Genomic DNA, 23,899 nt, shown 5'->3' on the forward strand with positions numbered 1-23,899 from the left:
TGTTTTCCGAGGGTCGATGAAATGCTGCAGTGCACCAGGATGGAAATAGATGATTAGGTGTCACCAGACTTCTTGCCCAGATGGAAAGCAGATACTCACTATTACAATTCCAAGTGTTCTGGTAACCTTTTTAATGAGTGAAGAATGTAGTGCTTTCATCGTTGGAGCAGAGGGTGCTCACGGATGGTGGAGCATGGTGAAGGAGGGTGGAATGGGGGTTCAGCCCGCCTGTGTTTATTTCCTCCCAACCGCGTACTTCCTTGTGTAACTCGGACAATTTACTCAACCCCTCTCAGTCTCTTATTTCCTCGTCTGTTAAATGGAGATAATGAGTTCTTGAGAGATTAGGTGAGGCAGTGCACATGGAAGAACCTAGAATATAGCGTAATGAACACTGACCACACCTGGAACTTGCTGGGCCCCTAATTGAAGTGACTTGGAAATAGAATCATGTGATGTTCTGTTTGCCTCATCACTTTCTCGGGAATGCTGGAGGCCAGGGCTCTGTTCTTAGGATTGCAGAGCCAGAAATTCTCTCTGACTTTTGAGGAGGTGCTGTAGCCCATCCTGGTGGATTTCACACAGTTCATTGGCCGCCTGTGTCCACGGATCTCTTTCCTGGCCACAGACTTTGCTCTCGTTCTTCACTAACACACCTCACTCCCAGCTGTCACGAAGTTATTTTCCAGTGTCAAACTACATTTCACCTGCCAGCGTTTCTGCTTACTACCTCTTTTTATTTTCCTCAGCGGGGATGGAGGGAAAATAGGTCATCCTTTTCCTTTCAAAAAAAAAGAGTAAAGTTTAGAAGTGCCCCAGACATTTCTGTTATCCAGCGTTCTCTTTTCCATCCCTTTATTGAGAACCCTACTGACTTCCCTTTATATTCCAGGAAGTCTTCTTTCTTCCTAAAATATGGTATTAGAGCTGAACATAATCGTAAATACCTGGCCGACTCTGGTTTCCAAGAAGGATATTGTGTGAATTTTACCCAGTGTATTCCTGTGTAGAAAACCCACATCTTTTTCTGCCCAAGTTGTGCCCCTAGATAGTCTGTCAAACAATGTCATCTTGCCAAGGGCAAGGCAGCCTCCCAGGACAATGTAATTACAAGACCAAGTCCACACCCCACCCCAGAAAGTTATTTCTATTTTTTTTTTTCAGAAAGTTATTTCTAACTCTTACCAATATGTTAGGCCAACAGCCTCACCTTCCAAAAGCTAATAATCATACCTCACCTATAAGCACTTACCTGTTTAATATTCATAAGACATACATCCTAGTATCATGCTAGCTTTTGCTGATTCACATTCAGCTCCTCATTTTTTTGTGTGTGGTACGCGGGCCTCTCACTGCTGTGGCCTCTCCCGTTGCGGAGCACAGGCTCCCGACGCGCAGGCTCAACGGCCATGGCTCACGGGCCCAGCCGCTCCGCGGCATGTGGGATCTTCCCGGACCAGGGCAAGAACCCATGTCCCCTGCATCGGCAGGCGGACTCTCAAACTCTGCGCCACCAGGGAAGCCCTCAGCTCCTCTTCCTTCAAGACACTAAATTATTTTTAATTCCCCACTTTCTGAAAACTAGTATATAGAACATGAAATATTTATGTTAAGTAGTAATGTCAAAATTTGCTAATAACTTATTTTTAGATAAATACGTATCTAAAATGCCTTCTATTTGCTCAGTGCTGTGCAGGGCACAAGGGGTGAAAGATGTGGGACCTGCTTCCAAGGTCAACTTTCTAGAATCTAAATCCAGTTTATCTAACCATGGTCTGCACCACCATCCATGACCTGGATGACATAACTCCAAGGACAAAATAGCCGGCTTGCCTCATCAGTTTATTTCTTTAAGCCAATGTTTGGGCAGCATTATTGTGAATCTGTATTGTTGTGTCGTCCATGTAGCACCGATAGAGTTCCAAGTTATTGTCCGATTTAGATTTAATAATGTGGCTGAAGCAATTCCCATTTTCTCTTCTGTGGGAGGCGGTGCAGAAGTCTGCATAGAGGATGGAAGATTGATGGGTGCAGTGAGCAGCAGCTTTGCTTAATAATGAGAATGTACTTGAAGTAGCACCGCTTAGCGTTTCCAGAGATGTGGTTGCTTTGCTCCCCATTTATATAACTTGTCACGTCCAAGAAATTCACAGAAGAACTAGTCTGAAATAGACAGTTGGAACACACGTCAAAAAAATATTTTCCATCATGATCACGTGGAGTACGACCAATTTCAGTTTAAGGAATTTTTAATAGCATCCTAAATCCCTTGCCGCCAAAGAGAAAACAGACTAAGAAACACTAGGAAGTAAGGAACGCGCTGCTTCCCATTTGTTTTCTGGTGGATGAAGAATGTTTTCACTGACTGCATGCTTTCGCAGTAGCTTCTCATAGAGCTTTCAAGGGGCAACACTATCTAGTGGTTAAGAGCCCAACCTTTTATCTCACCTGAGCTGCATGAACTTACTAGCTGTGTAACATGGGGTGAGTTATTCACCTTTTTGTGTCTCATCATCCTTGTCTGTTGCACGGTGCTATTGGGAAGCTTTAAATGGTTACTATTCCTTCATGTTGAATATACAAGATGTCATATAACACATGTAGAGAGATGAGGTATATTTTTAAAGAAGCCACTAATAGACCTGATAATGATTCTTTCCAACTTTTTTTTTTTTTTGGTTCTCATGGCAACCTGGTAAGGACCCATTCATGCCATGGACAGAGTGGCTGAGTTGGAGGAAATATAACAAAATACCTAAACAAGTCATTTCTCTGGGTTCAGGAAGACCCACATTGTTTTAAGAAATTCTCCTCCTTTCCCCAGTGTTCTCTTTGAATGCACACGGGCGGTCTCCCGCAGGCTTTTTTGCTTCAGTGATTTTCTCATCTATAGGAGCACGCAGCTCTTTGATAGGAAGCTATTTGCAAAGGGACAGAATGTTTTTCTGCCGCTGTGATGTGAGTGGTATCAAAGTTATAGACAAAGTTGAAAAATAGCTTAATGTTATCTTCAAGGCTTCTGCTTTCCTGTCGGCTTGAGCCTTGGAGATGTGTATAATTGGGACTCAGTAAGACAACCTTGACACCCCTCTGCAGAGAGATGTGCCCGTTTGATACAGGCTCAAAGCGAGTTTGACAAAGAGCAGCTTTTCCCTTGGGGCAGGGTGACCACGGAGAATCTGCTAATGAAGAGTTAATGGCCCAGGAACCCCAGCTTCACTTATCAGATGGGAAGGCTTTAATCATTCCTATCCTTCCTGTTACCACCAGGACGGGCCAACAGCCTAGCCATCCAATCAGTAATTAGAAGGTATTTCTCTACTCTCCTGAGCTGACTATCATATTGTTAAATTTGAAAAATATTTGATGATGAATTTCACAGCTCTTTGGTTTTACTTATGAGTGGAATCAGAGCACCGCCCCACATTTGCATCTGTTCTGTGGACAGATTTGGTGGAAAATAGTTTCTGGTTTCTTTTTGAGTCACAAACCTTTTGAACTGTGCCTCAGAGACATCCATGGGCTCTTCATTACAGGAATTACTCTCCAAAGGACAAGGTCTTTATCAGTCAGGTCTTTGGTTGCAAACCATTGTAACTAACTTACACGCAGATGAGCAAAAATACACTCTGTGGGAAGGCCATGGGGTATTCACAGACCAAAAGAATAGTCAGTGCTCCAGGCTTTGAAAGAACAGAGTCCAAGGCAGCCCTGGACAGCCTGCAGCAGGAATTGCTCTGTGTTCAGGGATGCACCCTCCAATCACTTCAAAAAAAATTTTTTTTGTCATTCTACCAAAGATTCAATTCTTGGGAAACAATGCAGTTCCCCCTCTCTTGGCTAGGGAAGAACAGGGCGCCATGCCTGACCATCTTGCCAGATATCTCCAATGGGGGAGAGATGTTTCTTTTTTTTTTTTGCGGTACATGGGCCTCTCACTGTTGCGGCCTCTCCCGTTGCGGAGCACAGGCTCCGGACGTGCAGGCTCAGCGGCCATGGCTCACGGGTCCAGCCGCTCCACAGCATGTGGGATCTTCCCGGACCGGGGCACGAACCCGTGTCCCCTGCATCGGCAGGTGGACTCTCAACCACTGCGCCACCAGGGAAGCCCAGAGAGATGTTTCTTAAAGAAAAACTGGGGGAATGCTGAAACCAGAGGAAGGGAGAATATATGCCAGGGGATGGAACTACAGTGCTTGCTACATTGCATTTCTCAGAATAGGATCACGTGTGTGGCTGAAATGCACTGCAAAGCTCCATGTCACCTGCTCCAATTTATCTCACAGTGTTGCTGAACCTTAGGACGATAACATGTTAGCCCATTGACTGAATCCCTTTTAGTTAGAGCCCAGACGTGTGTTCCTGCTTTCTTCTAGGATGGTTGAAAGAAAAAGATGGATCAGGCAGGGTTCTTAGCTGCAACCAAGAGAAATCTACGCTAGGTGGTTAAACAAAAGAAGAATGTATTAAAAGAACTGGGTGGCTCAGAGAATCTCCAGGAGGACCAGAAGACCAGGCTGAGAGGCTGTGTAGCCAGGACCAATGCCCCAGGCCTACCATAGGACAGTGGAGAGCCCCAGTGTGGCCCCTGGGCTCAGTTGCCATGAATCGCTTCACTGAAGCAGGGCTTGGACCTAGTGCTAAACCCCTGTCACAACTGGCCTGAGAAATAGGATTGAACCATCTCTCCCTTCACCAACATGGATCCTGCAGCGCCTGCTTCCTGAGTCACCAGCCTGCCATGCAAAGTATGGTGCTGGGGCACCATTTTGGAGGAGGCCAGGTCGCATGACTGGGCCCCAGCTGCAAAGGGGCCTGGGAAAGCATGTTCTGGCTTCTGCCTTAGAACAGAAGGCCTCTGCCTTGTAGGAAGCATGTTCAAAGGAACAACAAGTATCCTTAGAAAGGCAATTGTGTGACTTTGAACTTGTGTTCATTCCACTAATGGACCATGTCTCCCATACCACACTAGTAATGAATACATTTTAAATACATTTTGTGGGCTTCCCTGGTGGCCCAGTGGTTGGGAGTCTGCCTGCCAATGCAGGGGACACGGGTTCGAGCCCTGGTATGGGAAGATCCCACATGCCGCAGAGCAACTGGGCCCGTGAGCCACAATTACTGAGCCTGCGTGTCTGGAGCCTGTGCTCTGCAACAAGAGAGGCCGCAATAGTGAGAGGCCCGAGCACCGCGATGAAGAGTGGCCCCCGCTTGCCACAACTAGGGATAAGCCCTCACACAGAATCGAAGACCCAAGACAGCCATAAATTAATTAATTAATTAAAAAAATTTTAAATACATTTTGTAATAATTTTATAAAACTTATGATGATATTACAGTCTATTTTTTGTTGAAAGCAAATATTGAAAATGTACCACAATTTTTTAAATCTTCTTATGACAGGGTTACAGATATACCAGTATGCTCAAAAAGTGGCAGTGATTCCAACCTCTCAGAGGTTCCTTCAATATCAAGCTGTATGAACCTTGGGCAAACTCTTACACAGCTCTATTTCAGCATTACCATCCAGGACATGGTGTAATAGTACTTAGCTGCGGACTTCATCGTGTTGATAATATTGGTATTGCTAAGTATTTTTAGGTATCAATAAACAAATGTTTCATCTAACTGGATAAGATACAACTAAGAATGATAATCATAACAATGTTCCTTTATTTATTTATTTATTTATTACTAATGAGCTTGTACAGTTCACCAGAAATGCTAAGTACACAACAGAACTTTAGGATTGGATGTTTACATTCCATGTTAAGTCAGTGTTCTATTTTTTCCAAAACACTGTAATTATCAAGAGATCATTACAATTGATTCAGATAATGCTACAACAGAGGAAAATGCAAGGTTTTGCCATGGGTTGTCAGGGTCAGCTTCTAGGAAGCTGAAGCTGGTCCTTCCCTTCCCTCCCCTCCCCGCCCCGCCCCGCCCCGCCAGAACATGCCTTCCCAGGCCCCTTTGCAGCTGGGGCCCAGTCATGTGACCTGTTTTGTTTCCTTTCTTTTCTATTTTCTTCTCTTCTTTTCTTTTCCAGCTTAATTGAGATATGATTGACATGGGACCAGGATTTTTGAGCAGAGTCTTGGGTCAGGGAGGGGGCAGATCTGAGCAGTGAGAAGGGCACCCAGGGAGAAGGAAGACTCAGAAGTGTGGAAGTTCCTAAATAACTGGAGACTTGCAGCTCTGGCTGGAAGGAAAAAGTTGGGTGAGGAATGACACCCTGTCAGACACCTTCCAATGTGAAAGTGGAAGCACATTCTTTTTGCTGCTGGTGATAATGCCAAGAATTTACATTTTGTGTTAATTTGACCTCATTGACATAATGCCTTATTATAGAGAATCACTTAGATGTCGCCTAATTGCCTTCTTTCTCTTGCTAACCCCAACGCTGAGAAAGCCAAAAAAATGACCTTTGTTTTGGCTGCGGCAGAGAAATCTGATTTGATATTTTGTTGTCACAGATCTTTTGTTTTCATATTTGTCTGTTTTTTCCTCGGCTGCACAAGCACTTTAATTTGTATATTTCCTTTTGCATTTGTCCACATGCATATGTATTTTCCCATGCTTTCTGTAACTTTTTTTCCATTTAAATTATATAATTATCATTTTCTTTGCTTCCCCAGTGTATTCTTATTTCTAGTCTTTCACAGAAGCCCAATATTCCATTGAGTAATCATTGGAAAATTGTTAATGCTTCAGTTTTTCAATAGTTTAGATATCGTAATGGCAATTTTTGTATATAGAACTTACTTCTTCTGTTAGATTATTTTCCTAACAGCATCTGTAACTCTTAACTTCCGGCTTGGAAAAATAAAGTTTTATGTCTTAGGGTTTTCCCTTTTTTGCCTCCCATTCTTGTATATAACCATTTCATCATGAATTATTATGCATTTTACTTTTCTCTGTATGGCAACCTTACTAATACATCTGTCCAGACATGCTTATATAACATTGTACAGTGTAAGCCCAAGAGCTTCTGCCGTCAGTGTAACTGTGATATGCAGGAAAGCAGTAGCCCAGACTATGGAAGTATCGCAGAGAGATTGTGATGGTCATAAAATGACACTCTAGCCTGAAGGTCTAAATCTCCTCTATGTTGTTTCCTAGATTTATTTTCTTTAAGTTTGTATCTTTCATCACCAACTCATAAGTTATCATAACTCATTCTATACCTAGTAACCCTTTACCCCATTTTCTTCATTTTCTTACTTTAATGGCATGACGTACTATTTGATCAGCACTTTTCCCTCCTCCTATTATTGTTGTTGTATTTGTACCTACCTCCTATTCATTAACCTTTTAAATGTTTCTCTCTACCAGTAAGTTGGTTCCTAAGGATACTGGAAGCTCTTTTTGTGCAGCATGCACTGGCCATAGGACCCAGTGATGCCACTCATGGGAACTTACACTAAGAAAAGCGTTCACACCTAACGTGTACATGAATCTTTATAATATCTGTATTCATAATCATCAAAAACTGGAAACAACCCAAATGTCCTTCAGTAGGTGAATGGATAAACACTCTGTGGGGTATTCATACGTTGGAATACTACTCAGCAATTAAAAAGGAATGAACTATTGATCCACACAACAACTTGGATAAATCTCAAAATAGTTATGCCAAATGAAAGAAGTCAGCTTCAGAAGGTTACATACTCTGTGATTCCATTTACATGACATTCTTGAAAAGAGACAGCTTAAGAGGTAGAGAACAGATCAAGGATCTCCAGGAGTTACGCGTGGGGGGAGGTTGCGACTACACAGGGATGGTATGAGTTTTGGGGGGCGATGGAACTGTTTGTGTCCTGAATGTTGTGAGGATAACAAATCTATCCAGGTGTCAACATTCATAGAACTAACACTAAAAATGTAAATTTCATTGTATGTTAACTTAAAAAATATGAAAAGATTCCCGTTTCATCAAAGTAGTCATAGGTCCTTTGACAAGTTATGTAACCTCTCTAAATCTCAATTTATTTACTTGTCAAGTGTAGACAATACTCTCTACCTTGAAGAGGTGTTATAAAGATGAAGTAGAATGTCATAAAGTATCCACCTGACATACAGGAACATCTTCTTTTTCTTTTCCATGCTGATATTTCTCATTGGGAGCAGATTCTTTTTCATGATTATTATTATCTGGGCTTTTCTACAGTATTTGTGTCTTGGGGAACAGACTGGAGGGTTTCAAGCAGAAAAGTGACCTGATCTGATGTTCATTTTTAAAATATGATTTGAGCATCTCTGTGCGGGGGTGGTAAGGCGTGTAGGGGGGTAAGAATGGAAACATGGAGGCCAGTAAGAGGTGTTGGGGGTTGTCCAGATGAGAGATGATGGTGGCGTGGACTCGGTGGGAGCGTTGGAGGGGGAGGGAAATGGGCAGGTTTGGGATTTATTTTTTTTTTGGAGGTAGAACCAACAGGCTTGATGATGGTTTGAGGCGTGAGGAAAGGTGGCTGGGGGTGTCATTTACTGAGATGAGAAACTCAAGGGAGGAGCAAACTCCAGTGTGTGGGCTGGAGTCATCATGGAAAATCAAGAATTCTGTTTGGATGTGTTAAGGAGTGGAAACCAAACAGGTAATTGGGTACAGGATTCTGGAACCCAGGACCAGGTCAGCGCTGTGTCGTTCATTTCCACTGGAGGTGGCACTGTGAGTCTCCCAGCTCCGCCCCTCCAGATTAGGGTTGCAGGGGAGCTTTTAGCTGCTATTCCTTTGACCTAGCCTTGGGATTTTTAGCAAAGCACTTTTCTTTAATCCATTCCTGAGAGCAAGCACTTGTAGAAACTTCAGATTATGCTTGTATGATCCACTGCTGCCAGATTTTCTTTTTCCTTTTCCATTTAATGTGATTTAGGGAAAGGCGGACACCCAGTATTTCCAGATATCCAGCTTAGAAGTCATTAGTCGTATTGTGTGAGATTGAAAAGTATTAATAAAATGCTGAGAATGCTGAGGAATACGCAGATGCATGACAAAATGTGCTGAGATTATATTCAACATATTTTGTTATTTTTATTGTCCTCAAATTTCCAGTTTTGCCGCAGACAAGGGAAAGAAATTCAAGATATAATTTTCCTTTTCAAGGTATAGTTTTTTCTATGTTGAATTTTTTAAAGTTTTATTTATTTTTTTATACAGCAGGTTCTTATTAGTTATTATACATATTAGTGTATATATGTCAATCCCAATCTCCCAATTCATCCCACCACCACCACCCCTCCCACCCCCACTTTCTCCCCTTGGTGTCCATACATTTGTTCTCTGCATCTGTGTCTCTATTTCTGCCTCGCAAACCGGTTCACCTGCACCATTTTTCTAGATTCCACATATATGCATTAGTATGTGATATTTGTTTTTCTCTTTCTGACTTACTTCACTCTGTATAACAGTCTCTAGGGTCTCTACAAATGACCCAATTTCATTCCTTTTTATGGCTGAGTAATATTCCATTGTATATATTGTAACACATATTCTTTATCGTCTGTCAGTGGGCATTTAGGTCGCTTCCATGACCTGGCTATTGTAAATAGTGCTGCAGTGAACATTGGGGTGCATGTGTCTTTTTGAATTATGGTTTTCTCTGGGTATATGCCCGGTAGTGGGATAAGCGTCATAAGAGACTACTACAAGCAACTCTATGCCAATAGAATGGACAACCTGGAAGAAATGGACAAATTCTTAGAAAGGTATAACCTTCCAAGACTGAACCAGGAAGAAATAGAAAATATGAACAGACCAATCACAAGTAACGAAATTGAAACTGATTAAAAATCTTCCAACAAACAAAAGTCCAGGACCAGATGACTTCACAGGTGAATTCTATCAAACATTTAGAGAAGAGCTAACACCCATCCTTCTCAAACTCTTCCAAAAAATTGCAGAGGAAAGAACACTCCCAAACTCATTCTACAAGACCACCGTCACCCTGATACCAAAACCAGACAAAGATACTACAAAAAAAGAAAATTACAGACCAATATCACTGATGAATATACATGCAAAAATCCTCAACAAAATACTAGCAAACAGAATCCAACAACACATTAAAAGGATCATACACCATGATCAAGTGGGATTTATCCCAAGGATGCAAGGATTCTTCAATATATGCAAATCAGTCAATGTAATACACCACATTAACAAATTGAAGAATAAATACCATATGATCATCTCAATAGATGCAGAAAAAGCTTTCGACAAAATTCAGTACCTATTTATGATAAAAAAGACTCTCCAGAAAGTGGGCATAGAGGGAACCTACCTCAACATAATAAAGGCCATATACGATAAATACCAATTAACGATTGCCTCGGAAGGGAGGGACAGGGATGGAATTTGAGGTACAGGGAGGTATTGAGGAAACCTCGACTGTGTCTGCAAGACGTTAAAATTCTGTAGAGTGGGGCATTGAGTCAGTGTTCATCATGCTCATCTATATTTGAAATATTTTACAATTAATATTTTGTTCTTTAAACATATACATAAAAATAACTTAAAATTATAAACACGAGAGACAATGCCCTTCTTCCACTCACTCCGTCCTCATTAATCCCCGTAAAGAGTGACCTACTGGGTTTTTCTCTCAGAAAATGTAATTACTTTGCAATAAAATGTTAATGCTATGTTCTATTCTTAAAGTCACTTGTTCCAGTGATAAAGCTATGGCTTAATAGAGTTGCTAAAGTTTCTTCTAAGTCATTCTTTTAATATTTCATATTTGTCAGATGAGCTGGTAATGATCGGGAACATCTTTGTTTTTACATCAGGACCATTTCGGCAAAAACTCATCATCAGGCTGTTAACTTCAACATCTTCGAGGGCATGGTGTGCCACGGGGTGCCCCTGGTGACTATTTCAAGAGGCAAAGTGGTGTATGAAGCTGGAGTTTTCAGTGTCACAGCAGGAGACGGGAAGTTTATTCCTCGTAAACCATTTGCTGAATATATTTACAAACGGATCAAGCAGCAGGACCAGGTGAGTTGGGGCTAAGTGGGCTGTTAACACGGGCTGGATTGTCACTTGCTCCTGGATGTTGTCACATACAATTGGTTAACATATTCACGGGGTGTTAGAAGAGGTTATGAACAAATACAGCTTTCAAAGAAAAAAGTCGTTATTGGGTGGATGCAGTTTCTTTTGAAGATTGGTGTCTATCGGGTTTCCTAATGGACCAAGTCAGGTTTTCCCAGGCAAGTGTAGGGCCCCTGTGGGCCTTCTGACAATTGCTGTTAGTCAGGGTCCTCTGAGAAGCAGCCACCCAGATGGATAAAGGTGTGAGTTTTTTAAACACCTGGGAGAGAAAATAGGTGGGAGCCCGGGAAAGGCTGGGAGAGCCCTCAGCCTGCAATTCAAGCCTGGCCCCAGTGAAGGAGAGAGGGAGAAAAACAAGTGGTGGAAACATCCTAGACTACTATACAGACCAAGAAAGGTTGAGCAAGGCCTACAAGCAGCCCTTGAGCCATCGCCTGCATCTAGCCACGTGGCGTGCTGTCATTGGCTGAGAACAGCAGTGGGAGGCATGTCCTCCGACGAACAAAAGGATGGAGTTCAAACTCAACTACTGTCCCTTGAAACATCAAGCTCCCTGTAGTTGAAGGTCTGCAAGGTGTATTCTAATGACCACCAGAGCAATGGCGGAATTTGAGGTCAAGGTGAATATGAATTCTACCTTGGCTTCCCTTTTCCTAGCTGTGTGGCCAAGAGCAAGTTTCTCTATCATCCTTGGTCTGTTTCCTCATCTGGAAAATGACAACGGTGTTTTCTCCCCAACAGATTGCAAGAGTCAAATGAGATTTTAAAATGTAAGGCACTCGTAGGAGGTTAATAAACATCGGTTCAGTCTCTTTGCTTTCCCCCTTTGATGACTGAATTTATAATAAAGGCCTCCAAGTCCTTGTTATAATCCAGTTGTTAAAAAAGAGGTGTTTGTTCTTTTAATATGTCTTGGATTTTCCAGTGTTTGTTTAGCTCATGCAGTGTTTTAAACAGTTTTAAAAATTCACTTCACTACATACAGTAATATATCAGAATTTTCAGACTAAAACCATCTAAATTGCTGGGTTTGGAGTGAGGCGGGGCACCGTGTGCCCTCAATCCCACATGGTAAGAGCAGGCCGGAGCTGGATGGCCAAGCCCCACGGAGGCAGCCTTTCTGATTTTCACCTACAGGCTTCACTCGTTAATGTTCCCAACTTGGCCGTGTAGCCCTTACAATTTGTAACCCTTGGGTTAGTTCTAAGGCTTCTGTGTCTTCTTTCCATTTTAAAATATACTTCTCTTTTTCCAAAGTTCTCTGGCTGTTTTCCGATTCATTTCGTTTGCGTCTTGTAGTCTCTTTGATTTCTCCTCCAAAGTCTTGTGAAAATTTTTTGCTTGTGGATTCTCAGAGTTTGTTAGATAAGATTCATCCTTTTTTTTTTTAACCACTTCCTAAAGCTTTGATTAAGTAAACAAGTGCTCTAGAATGCTTTAAATTCTCAGGATGCTACCATTCTTTTTTTAATTATTTTTTTATTTTTAAGATCTTTATTGGGGTTTAATTGCTTTACAATGGTGTGTTAGTTTCTGCTTTATAACAAAGTGAATCAGTTATACATATGTTCCCATATCTCTTCCCTCTAGCGTCTCCCTCCCTCTCACCCCTCCAGGTGGTCACAAAGCTGATATCCCTGTGCTATGCGGCTCCTTCCCACTAGCTACCTACCTTACGTTTGTTAGTAACGTATGCCTCTCTCTCGCTTTGTCACAGCTCACCCTTCCCCCTCCCCATATCCTCAAGTCCGTTCTCCAGTAGGTCTGTGTCTTTATTCCTGTCTTACCCCTAGGTTCTTCATGACATTTCTTTATATACTGTATTTCAGTCAAAATATTTAAGGTTGCAATTTATTTTGCTGGGAGTTAATTTGTGAATATTGACACTGACGGGTGACAGGTAGGTAGAGACTATAAGGTTTCCATGTATTTCTAAACATCCCATGGTAAATAACAGCAATACTAACGTTTACTGAGCTTTTACTGAAGGCAAGGCACAATGCTGGGGCTCTGTCACTGTAACAGCCCTGTGAGCGAGGGAGTATTATTTTCCCCACTTTATTTATTTATTTATTTTTGGCTGCATTGGGTCTTCGTTGCTGCACGTGTGGGATCTTCCCAGACCAGGGCTCGAACCCGTGTTCCCTACATTGGCAAGCGGATTCTTAACCACTGCGCCACCAGGGAAGCCCCCCCCCCCACTTTAAATATTAGGAAACTGAAGCTTCAGGAAATTAAGAAACTTGGTCATGTCACACAGCTAGTATATGGCAGGACCAAAACATAAACTCCGGTTATCTGACTACAAAAGCTATATATATACTTAAGCAATAAACCATATAATGTAAACCATAAAGATTGAGTTAAATGAGTTAATGGGAGATAAATTATTCTAGGTTTGGGGGAAAAATCTAAATGAGAGGCCTTGATGACAGCTAGTTCATTCATGACACTTGTAGTAGTAATCCAAGGGATAAACAGATAAGCGTTGACTTAGAAGAGATAGTACTGACAGAACTGGGTGATGGATCATGTGACGCTTGAAGTGGGTCCAGGACGAGCCTGCTCCTGGCTGTCAGTACCAGTTGCCCACCAGCAGGGACACTAGACTAACTGGGAACCCCTGACAGACTGTATTTAAAGGACTGACTTTGCCTCAGTCTTCCTCTTGTAGGGAAAATATGCCGAGATCACTGAATGACTGGCTTCATCAGTTCTCCTTTTCAAATTGTTGCTGGGTATTTTACTGGCAAAATTAATGCCAACATCATTTTTTAGGAGTTCACTCTCAATTTTGTGAGTTATTTTAGTTTCTCAATATTTTCTTCTGATACCAACTTTTTAGGTATTCTAGTGCATTATTGTTTTTACAATAGCAGTAAGTAATAGTTGTATTGTAATATATTGTTCTGAGCACTTACTATCTGCCAGGCAGTGTATTTGGTGTAATTTATATTTATTATTTTACCTAACCTGCACAGCAAGCCATGTGGGAGATATTATCCCCATTTTACAGAATAGAAAACTGACTCTCAGCAAGATTAAGTAACTTTCCCTGGGCTGAGCGGTAAGTAAACGTAAGAGCCAGGGTGTGTGATAAGGCCTTTCTGATTCCCGCTGTACATGAGACCTCTGTAGAGCAAGAAAAGAGAAGAAAATGATTGTGAAACTCAAATCATGGGGAATGCATTATTTTAAAAAGTGTTGATGTGGAAAAAGTATCAAATAAAATGAATAAAATGAGGTTTGGGGACTGTGTGGAGATGTTTCAGACCTTTTTTCTCTCCATTAGGCAAAGATAATTTTATAGAAGAAAAATATTATGCTAAAGTTAAGAAAAAGAGTTGTTAGGAATCCTAGATTTTAAATTCACATGAGGTAATTAGAGCTCTTACTCTGGTTTTCATTTGAAACATTCAGTTTCTTTGTAAGTGAGGATAAGAGTTTGAAGGCAAGCAGGAAAGGCCCATACCATTTCTCCTGCTATCCTGTTATCCTTCCCAAGAAAATGAATCACTTACCACTCTGGACTCCAAAGCACAGATTGTAGAGACACGCCAGTGTTTGTCAGCCCCAGAACTCAGCTGGTCTCCTGGCTAGAACGTTAGTTCTTCGAGGAACTTATTTTTTATTCCCAGTACTTCCTATGTAGTAGGCGTTTGATAAATAAACAAATTGCAAATGGAAGGAGCAAAGACTACAGTTTCAGAGGTCATAGAAAGGACTTGAAATAAATTTACACAGAAGATTCCCTCTTGCCTCCTCCCAGTGGGGTTGTCTGTGAACTTGATTCTTATCCACGATTTTATTGCTTAGTGAAACTTGGCATCCTGCTGTGCAGCTATCACTGTTAACGGATAGTGTGAGGAACTTCAAAGGAGAGAAATGACATTTTAATGCAATTTGACAGCTTCAGGGAATTGTTACTTTATTTTAATATTTAAACAGGGGATCCTTAAGGGGAAAAATTTAAATCAGAAGATGAAACATCAAAATTTATTTGATATATGTTACATAATAAAATACATATTTCAATTCAATATAAAAAGTCACTTAAGGAAGAGTGTTGGGGGATTTAGGAAAGAAAAATATAAGAGGAAGGAAAAACAGTACATGGTCCCTCGGTATCCATAGGGTTAGGTGCTCAGTATCTGCAGATACCAAAATCCACAGCTGCTCAAGTCCCTTGTACTGTTGGCCCTCTCTATCCGTGCATTCACCCAACTGTGCACGTGGAGGGCCACAATAACAGCAGCCTGGGTGTTCAAGTACATTTTGAAAGAAGAAAATCAACTTACATACTGTTCCTTCTTTACCAAAAACAACAAAAACAAAACCTTTTTAAACTCAAATGGTTGATTATTCCTAGAATTTTTGTGTGTTTAGAGTATAATAATTTTTACCAAAATTTGGAAGCACAGACATTCTTCAAGTCATCCCTTTTTCTCTGTTTTCAGTAATAAGCAACCCAATCTATTTTGGAAAATTAGGGTCACATTGCATCTTCTGGAGAAGCAGGGATAGATAGCTTCATGGAGTAATGCATGGTTTCAGAATACTGCACCAAAGCTTTTAAACTGGCTTGTGCCTTTGCAACCATAAGCATAATTTGCCTTTTAGGTATGATAAAATTAAATGGATGGCTGATCTAGTCCTTGAAATGGGTGTTCTCCATTTCCGAAATAACAGTTTATCGATGTCTTTCTCAATGTGGTAGCCCAGAGAAAATACTTTCATATCATCAGCTGCCATGTAATTCTGATTTCCTCGGATTGATTGCTAGGAATTGCAAAAGGCGATACATATGTTGGAGCCAGCTCATTTTGGCTTATGAGAGACACTTGTATGTATCCCTTCCCGACTCCTCATTCAGTGATGTCAGTAGCTTGAAATCAGCCATGGTGAGAGCATTTACACTACAGAAATAGGCAAGTGCTATAAATCAGGGCTTTAGGAGTGGTGAGAAAAGGGGAAGGTGGGTTGTCAACATTTACCAGTACATCACTGTATACAGGGACTTTGTAAGTACTGTCTTTCCATGTTTTATCTAACCATTCAGTGTTCATCCAGTAAATACTTATTGATGACCAAATTATGTGCTCACATTGTTCTTGAGAAATAGCTCGCAGGGATTAAATGGAAACATTTGGTGGATTGTAAAACATCAAAATGCAAATTTTCATTGTTATAGATCACCTCTGTTGAATCTAGTGATTCATAGTCCCCTGGAGAGCTCAGTCCTGTGAGGACCTCTAAGAACCTTGAAGTTCACCAGGTACTGAATACCTACCTGTAAATTCACCAGCCAGGCATGGATTTCATTCTCAGGGAGTCGCTGCTCATTTGGACCGTTTGGTGTTACGTCAGTGTCTGCTGTTTGGTATTTGGAAGTTCTGTTGTCTTTATCGCTATTTTAGTATCTTAGCCTCCATGATCAACATTGTATTAATAACTTCTTGGGGTTCAGGATTCTTGTCTCTGGTCTTAAAAATCTCAGAAAAATCTAGCATCCTAGCATTTTACTCTCTGCAGACAATACAGGTAAATTTTCTATCAATTTTAAGCTTCCTCTTTTCCCTGATCAGCTAACCAAAAACCTTTCTGCAATCATGCGGGTATAGTGATTGCAATTAATATTTATTCATAGCACTTCATATTGCGATATAATTCCCATTTTTGTCTATGAACTCATCACAATGACACTCATCATTAAATACTATGAACTCAGATTGAACTCCCATCTACCTAAGTAAACCACCAGCACCCTGCTGGGTGAGGTGCCATCCATGTTTCCCGTATTACTTAGGATAGCCTCTCACAGTGTTTTACCCTCAAACCTTTCTATCTGATTGTAAACCCATCAAGATGGGAAGAACTGCTGGTGGGGTGTGATCATCTAATTTTGGCCAGCCTGTACTGGGGGAAGAAAATGTCACCACCCAGATCAGTCTTCCGAAGGTGTGCGCTCAGGATCCTAGTCTCTTTTAGGTGCTCCTTAAAAAAGCTTTCAAGTGATTTGAGATAATGCTACTACCCTCAGGTGATTCTGTTGCCCAATATCATCTAAAAAGTTCTACAGTCAAGAAATCTTTTATTTAACAAATGTTTGTTAAGCACCAGATACAATTCCATATTCCAGGTGCCGGGGGTACAGGTGTAACTACGACAGCAGTCCCTGGGCTCAAAGAGTTTTAATCCTACTTCTCTTTCAACTATAGTTTGTGGTGCTTAAGTTCTAGTTCTGTTTGAGATGCTAATTACACCTCCCTGTGAAGAGGTCCGTTAGCCATTTGGATAAAGGAGTCCGGAAATTGGGAGGCATTGGGGCTGGACATAAAATTTAGGAATCCTGGCATCTACATTTATTTAAAAACACAAGTCTGAGGCCACCAGAGAGACTGTAGACAGAGAAGAAAGGGGACTTGAGAAAGAGCTCTGGGGCTGCCAACCTTCCGAGGCTGAGGGGAGGAGCCAGCAGAGGAGCCTGAGAAAGCTGACCAGTGAGATCAGACGAAAACTAAGAGAACACGAAGAAGAGAAGAGACCTGCTTACTTTGTTCAACCTGGAACCCTCTGATACTTCATCCTGGTCTTTCTGTGAGCTTTATGCTGCATTAATGTCCTCTAAGAAGTAGGTATGCAGGGACTTCCCTGGTGGCGCAGTGGTTAGGAATCCCCCTGCCAATGCAGGGGACACGGCTTCGAGCCCTGGTCCGGGAAGATCCCACGTGCTGCGGAGCAACTAAGCCCATGCGCCACAACTGCTGAGCCTGCACTCTAGAGCCCACGAGCCACAACTACTGAAGCCCGCATGCCACAACTATTGAAGCCTGCGCACCTAGAGCCCGTGCTCCTCAACAAGAGAAGCCACCGCAGTGAGAAGCCAGCGCACCAGAACGAAGAGCAGCCCCCGCTCGCCACAGCTAGAGAAGCCCGCACGCAGCAACGAAGACCCAACGTAGCCAAAAATAAATAAATAAGTAAAAAAAAAAGAAATAGGTATGTATTTAGTTGGGAGACTCAGGATGGTGTCCCTGTCATCACTGTACTCACCCTGGATACCTGGAAAAGAAGCCCACTTTGGACCCAACCACTAGGATAACCTCTGAGCATTATGCACTGGTTGTACCAGATGCCGATGCCCATGTCAGGGCTGGGCACGTCACACTTGAGATGGAGATTTTCCATTTGCCACTAGAGAGAAGCCACGTGACTACTTTTCCTGAGAGCTGCAGCGTAAGTCTGCTTAGAAAACATGTGCAGCCGAACTCTGGAATAATGCAGGGAAGGCTTAACATTCTGCAGAATGAGTGCCATCACCTTTCCATTTCGTCACAGTGAACATCTGTTGAGGTTCTAAAATGTATATAGAGTACAGTGCCAGGGGCAATAGACAGTACAAAGATGGGCAAGACCTGGGTCTAGCGTTAAAGAACTTATGTAACCACATCTAAGGATAAGAAAAGATTAAAAGGTTGAAAGTACTGCGAGGCTTGAGACCAGAACTTAAATTGTCTTTGATTCCTGTCAACTTGTCTATAAAGGGGAAGACTGTGAAGTGTGGGGCAGCAGAAGCCTCCCCAGAGAGGGCCAGTCTGTGTCTGAGGTTGCGGTGTGGGCAGAGGTGGTTGACAGCCCACAGCCATCCTGGCGGGAAATTGGTCCCTGCCCGTCCCGAGCCTCAGCAGCAGATGAAGAGGAAGGCTGTGTGCACGTGAGACCTGGCCAGTCAGGTCAGAGACATTTGACGGTCAGTGTGACCAGAGTGACCAGCCAGGCTAAGAGGGGCCTCGTGGCATTGCTAGTACAGTGACTGAGCAGCCGGAAAGGGATTCTTAGACAAAGTGCAAAGTGCAAATATTTATTCAGGATATAATATTCCTGAATTTTTCCTGAAGTGCAACCTTGGGAGCAGATCAGTGGTGAAGCAGAACAAAAGAGGATGAGGGAAACTGAGCTCTGGCCAGGATAACTGACACAAAGAGGAGAGGAGCTCAACTAGGGATCTCCTTCCCACCAACATCCTTCCCTTTACACTCTCAGAAGCGTCCCAGTTTGGATGATAAATTATATGGTCACCTTAGGTTTAAGTACCTACATATAGTTGGGCTTGAAAAATAAACCAGGAGAAGAAAAAACATGGAGACTAAAGACCTGAAACGGGGGATGTGGTCAGAGGGTGGGGTATTAAATTAATGTAAAGTTTCAGGTGTGGATTGGCTCCAGGTAACTACAATGTCCAGGGGCTGGGTGGCAGCCACGGGAAGTTGGTGCTTCATTAGCCCATGTCGACGTTCAAGGTGATGGCAGGATCCAGGGTGAAGGAAAGGACTGAGTCGATAGCGAGCCAAGATGCAAGTCCAGCAAAGCATCCAGCCAGACACAGAAAGTGGACAGAGGCTTGGGCTTGTGCACAGAGGGCAGCGGTCTTCCTAGTCACTAAGGATCAGTGTGCTTCAAATTCCACTGTAGGGACACGGTCTCTGTCTTGTTCTCTGCTCTATCCTCTGCAGAATATCTGGGGCTTGTGTGTGCTCAGTAAATATCTACTGAGTGAATGAAGGAAATGCTTTGTATCTGGGAAATCTCATGTGCCTGTGAGGTAGGTTTTATTCCTTGCATTTCGTACATGAGTGAGTAGGCTCAGAGGAGCTTATTAACTTGCCAGTTTCCTACAGCCAGTAAATGGCAAAGCTAGAATTCAAACTTAGACCTACCTTTCTCCAAAGCCCACATGGTTGATCACTACAATACGTTAGTTTTGGTGGTCAAAATAAGACAGATGTACAGTTTCTCTCAAACGTACACACACTCACATTTATTTTTTAAGAGCTTTTATATGCTAGGCATTATTCTAAATGCTTTACATATATTTAATCCTCACAGCCCCCCTATAAATTAGGAGCTATTACAATCCCCAGTTTACAGCTGAAGCACAGTTTTAAGTAACATGCCCAGGCAAGCTGGTTCCAGAGCCCGTGCCCTTAATCACTGTGGTTTACAATTACTTGACTGGCCAGTGAATTTGTGTCCACCTTGACAAACAGTAGGATTTAGTTCTTATGAATCCCTTTGTTTAGAAAGTCCTGATTTCAAAAGTCTGCTCAAGCACTGAATTAGCTCTAGCTGAATCCAGGGTTCTGCTACACAGTTGGCCACCAAAGGGGTATAGTCCCAGATGGGAGATTCTGTGGAAGGCTTGCTACAAGCGGGGACTATCAGGAAAATGAGGAAACACACACACAGACTGCTAGAATCTGAAACAAAAAGCTGAAAGTCTTAGGAGACGTACAACAAAACACTCTGGGAATATAGACACCTAGAATTGAAACTACAAGAAAAGGTAGAATGTTGGAAAAGCCGGTAAGGTGGTTATAGAACAGAATGTGTGAGGATATGGCAGAGGCCCCAGTGAAAGTTGCGGTGGAAGGAATGATTGTTAGGAAGTGTTCCCTCGGCCTTTGTCTGATGCAGATCAACCCCAGTGAAAGAGTGGGGTAATGCCGGTACTCAAGGTCGCCGGGAATTTCTGTGAAAGGGCAGGGCATGGGAGGCACATGATAAATTCACAAGGCTCATTTTTGGTCTCACAATTCACTTAGGGAGCAGAACTTAGCTTTGAATTCAAGAAGTCAATAAGCCACAAGAGAAAAATGAAATGTTCTGTTTCAGACTTGCACGCCTACCCCCGTGGAGCGTGAACCCTATAAGGGAGAAGTCATCACACTGAAATCCAGAGGGACAAAAGAAGACGCCACACATGGGACCAGGAAACAGGCCCACTCCTGAACCAGGTGCTGTCAGTAAGGGATAGTGGGCAGAGAAAGTTTTCCTCCCTGACAGCATATGAAATTAGCATTATCTCTTTCTTCCTTAGTGTTTAAAGAGTCCAAGGTCAAGGTCAAAGACTTCAAAGTGACCTAAGACTCAAGGACAGTTCAGCCAAAGGGCAGGCTGATAAAAGACCTCTTGACGCAGAACACTTGGATGAGGCCTCCAGGTTGAAGAAGGCCTTGGGCTAGCTGGAGGTTTATTCTCTGAGTCGTTAGGAAACATTGCACAGAGGCCTAGAGGATCAAATTTGAGCGAGAGGCTGGTAACACAGAGGGAGGCTGTTATTGAGGAAGGTTGGCACTACTTAAAACTGAGAGTGCAAGTTTATAGTCAAAATTTATAGTCCGATTAGGACTTTATCTGCAAGAAATGCATCTATGTATTGTAAAGGCAACCATATTCTAGAACTTAGAATGGAATGAAAAATGAATCATGTTGCTTTGGGTATAATTTTTCACGAAAATGATTTGATAGCTTATTTCACACAGTTTTAGAATAATATAGATGTGGTCATTTTAAAAAAAAACATTTGAGTGCTTCCTCTGTTTTCTCTTAGTCTTTTGACATTCAAGTCTTTCTTTTTGAAGCACGTATTATCATCATCCTTGTCAATTTTCTTTTTCTTTTGCTGGGTTTTTTTTTTTTTTTTCCCCAGTTGTTTTCTGGTCCTGCTCTGCCAGGTACCTATTTCACCATGGCTTTCCTGTGATTTAAACATTTCTCTAACATCGTTTCCACTGACTCCATGAAATCTACATGTTTTGCCAGTTTTACAATTTCACTAGCCTCTATGGCTTTGTTTTTTCTTTCAATGTGTGATACATTTTCAGATGTTTCAGCAGGTAGCAATCAGCAAAAGATTACAGAGGAGGTTGACAAGGTGGACAGGAAGAGATGTTTGTGTTAATTAGGGATGCTGTCTGTCAAAGGACTCGTTTTATACAAACCCAGTTAGGCATTGCAGGCTCTTACATTATGATAACCTATGCTTCCTTACATAAACCCTGAGCCTTGTATAATGGGGCCCTGTGCACTCCCAGCCGTGTTCTCTTTCATTAGGGAATGCTGTTAAGTTTTTAGTAATGCCGTACAGCCAGCAGTTGCAGCTTTGTTGTCATTTCCTGACTATTGGAACTATTTTTCCAATCCAGGAAGGTTGTGTTAAAAATCCAGAGGAAGGTTAGCAAGAGGAAGACATTTTATTGGACGCTGTAACATGCTATTACCAGCATTTGTAGGAGCGAGATTCATGTTTACTTTGATTATAGGATTTCTTGGGGGTCAGGCTTGGGTTCTGCATCTCTTTGTGAGGGAGAATGTTACACTGGGTTCCTTTTATTCTGTTCAAAGGTAAAATCAGAGAAAAGGATGCTGCTGTTCCCATCCCAGTTAAACGTTGTCAGCCCGTGGAAAAGCAGGCCTTATTTCAACTCCCCAAGATCCTTTTGAAAACATAATCGCTCTAGGCTTCTTTGATTTCCCTTCAGAAGCCGTTGCCGTCTTCCTTACTGTGACTTTGTTGCTGTGTAAGATTGAAGATATAAGTGAATATTATGGTGATGGAAAGTCTGTGTGAAAATTCACTGATGATACTTTAAAATGTCATCTTTGCTTACACCAGATTTCTTACTTTGAATTTTTAAAAATCACTTTCTTGTTTAAAGTTTTTTAATGGCTACATTTGTTTAAAAATAGCGAACTCTGTGATTTTACATTCTATTGTAATTTGTAAACATTTAGATCTTTATTGTAATTAATAAACATTTAGATCTTCATTTTATATCCTGTTATCTGAGTTATGTGTGTCTTCTTTTAACTAGTGGGATTGGGGAGTCTGGGAGGTTGGTTTTGATTCAAAATTTCCTGAGAGACATCTGCTTCCGCAACTCCTGGAAATCCGGTCTCTCAGCAAACCCCATGTAATCAAACTGGATACTCAACCTTAGAATAACTCCAAAGCAAATAATCCAATTACACTGATGAATGCAGGATTTGAGGGAATTAAATGGAGTCAACGTGGCTGAAAGATGCTGCAGTGATACCTTCCGGCCCCTATGCTTCCTGGTCTGTGCTCTGATCCTTCTGTGTGTGCAGAGAAGCTGAGTTTATATTCCTTCTCCTGGGTAACTAGGCCAAGAGGGATTTTAAAAACTTGCAGTAAAATCAGGGCAATTATGTTCTCACTGCAGACACATCTGCCCCGACTTACTCACTTAGATCTGGGGTGTAGTCACACTTTTGACAAAGGATGGTAGGAATCTAGTTTACCCAGTTGTGATTCGTTTTGAACACACAGTAAAAAGGATGATGAAATACATCTATGGAAGAATCACAGGTCTCTCTTCTCAGGTAAGAGATACCTTAAAATACGACTTTTCTCCTCCACTTTGGTTGATGAAAAAATTCAACAATAAGATGACTGAATCCTCTGAAGAGAAAGAATGAAATTGCTTTTTTAACTAGAAGCCAATTTTCACTCATCATTTAGAATTCAGCTTAAATATCACCCTCACTCAGGCTTCCCCAGACCCAACACCATAGGGTTAAGTCCCACTTTCTGTTCCTCCATATCAAGGCCACCATATACCCCGTCACAGCACCACACCGCACTGTACTATATCTACCTGCTTTACTTGTTGGCCTCCTCCAGGAAACTGAAAGCTCGTTCAGGGCAGGGCTGTCTGGTCCACTGTTATTTCCCCAGCATCTACCAGAGCACCAACTGATGGGCATTCAATGGATAATTATCAGAGGACATGAAGGAGTTCCTGCTAGGTTTCTGAGTTGATACTGATGAACTAAGTGAGAACTTTCAACAAAATAAGGATAAATTTTGTAGAGTATTTTAGTGTAAAGGGGCTTTAAATGAAGAAACGGATTGTCTAGTATTTGATGGATCTCTTTGGGAGAATGAAATAGCCTCAGGAGTCTACCTTAACAAAATCACTTGAAATGAATGTGAGGATCCCTGTGTTGCTTTCCTTAGGCTTTGTCACGAAAATGTTTGTAGAAACA

At 41.9% G+C, this 23,899-nt stretch overlaps 1 protein-coding gene across 2 annotated transcripts in view; it reads left to right on the top strand.

The window, feature by feature from the left end:
- Window positions 1-22,664, top strand: part of DPYS (dihydropyrimidinase) — an 82,095-nt gene extending 59,431 nt beyond the window's left edge. The window contains exons 8-10 of one of the 2 annotated variants that reach the window (XM_024756334.1): window positions 10,786-10,993; window positions 20,723-20,844; window positions 22,235-22,321. In XM_024756334.1, coding sequence (XP_024612102.1) covers window positions 10,786-10,993; window positions 20,723-20,839 — 325 coding nt within the window. In that variant the 3' untranslated portion in view covers window positions 20,840-20,844; window positions 22,235-22,321. Of the gene's footprint in view, window positions 1-10,785; window positions 10,994-20,722; window positions 20,845-22,234 lie in introns of both variants that reach the window. The other variant, XM_024756335.1, reaches the window with a different exon arrangement.
- Window positions 22,665-23,899: the final 1,235 nt, after the last annotated feature.

Source organism: Neophocaena asiaeorientalis, unplaced genomic scaffold (genome assembly GCF_003031525.2).
Source record: "Neophocaena asiaeorientalis asiaeorientalis breed wild unplaced genomic scaffold, Neophocaena_asiaeorientalis_V1.1 scaffold496, whole genome shotgun sequence".
Classification (NCBI taxonomy): Eukaryota; Metazoa; Chordata; class Mammalia; order Artiodactyla; family Phocoenidae; genus Neophocaena; species Neophocaena asiaeorientalis.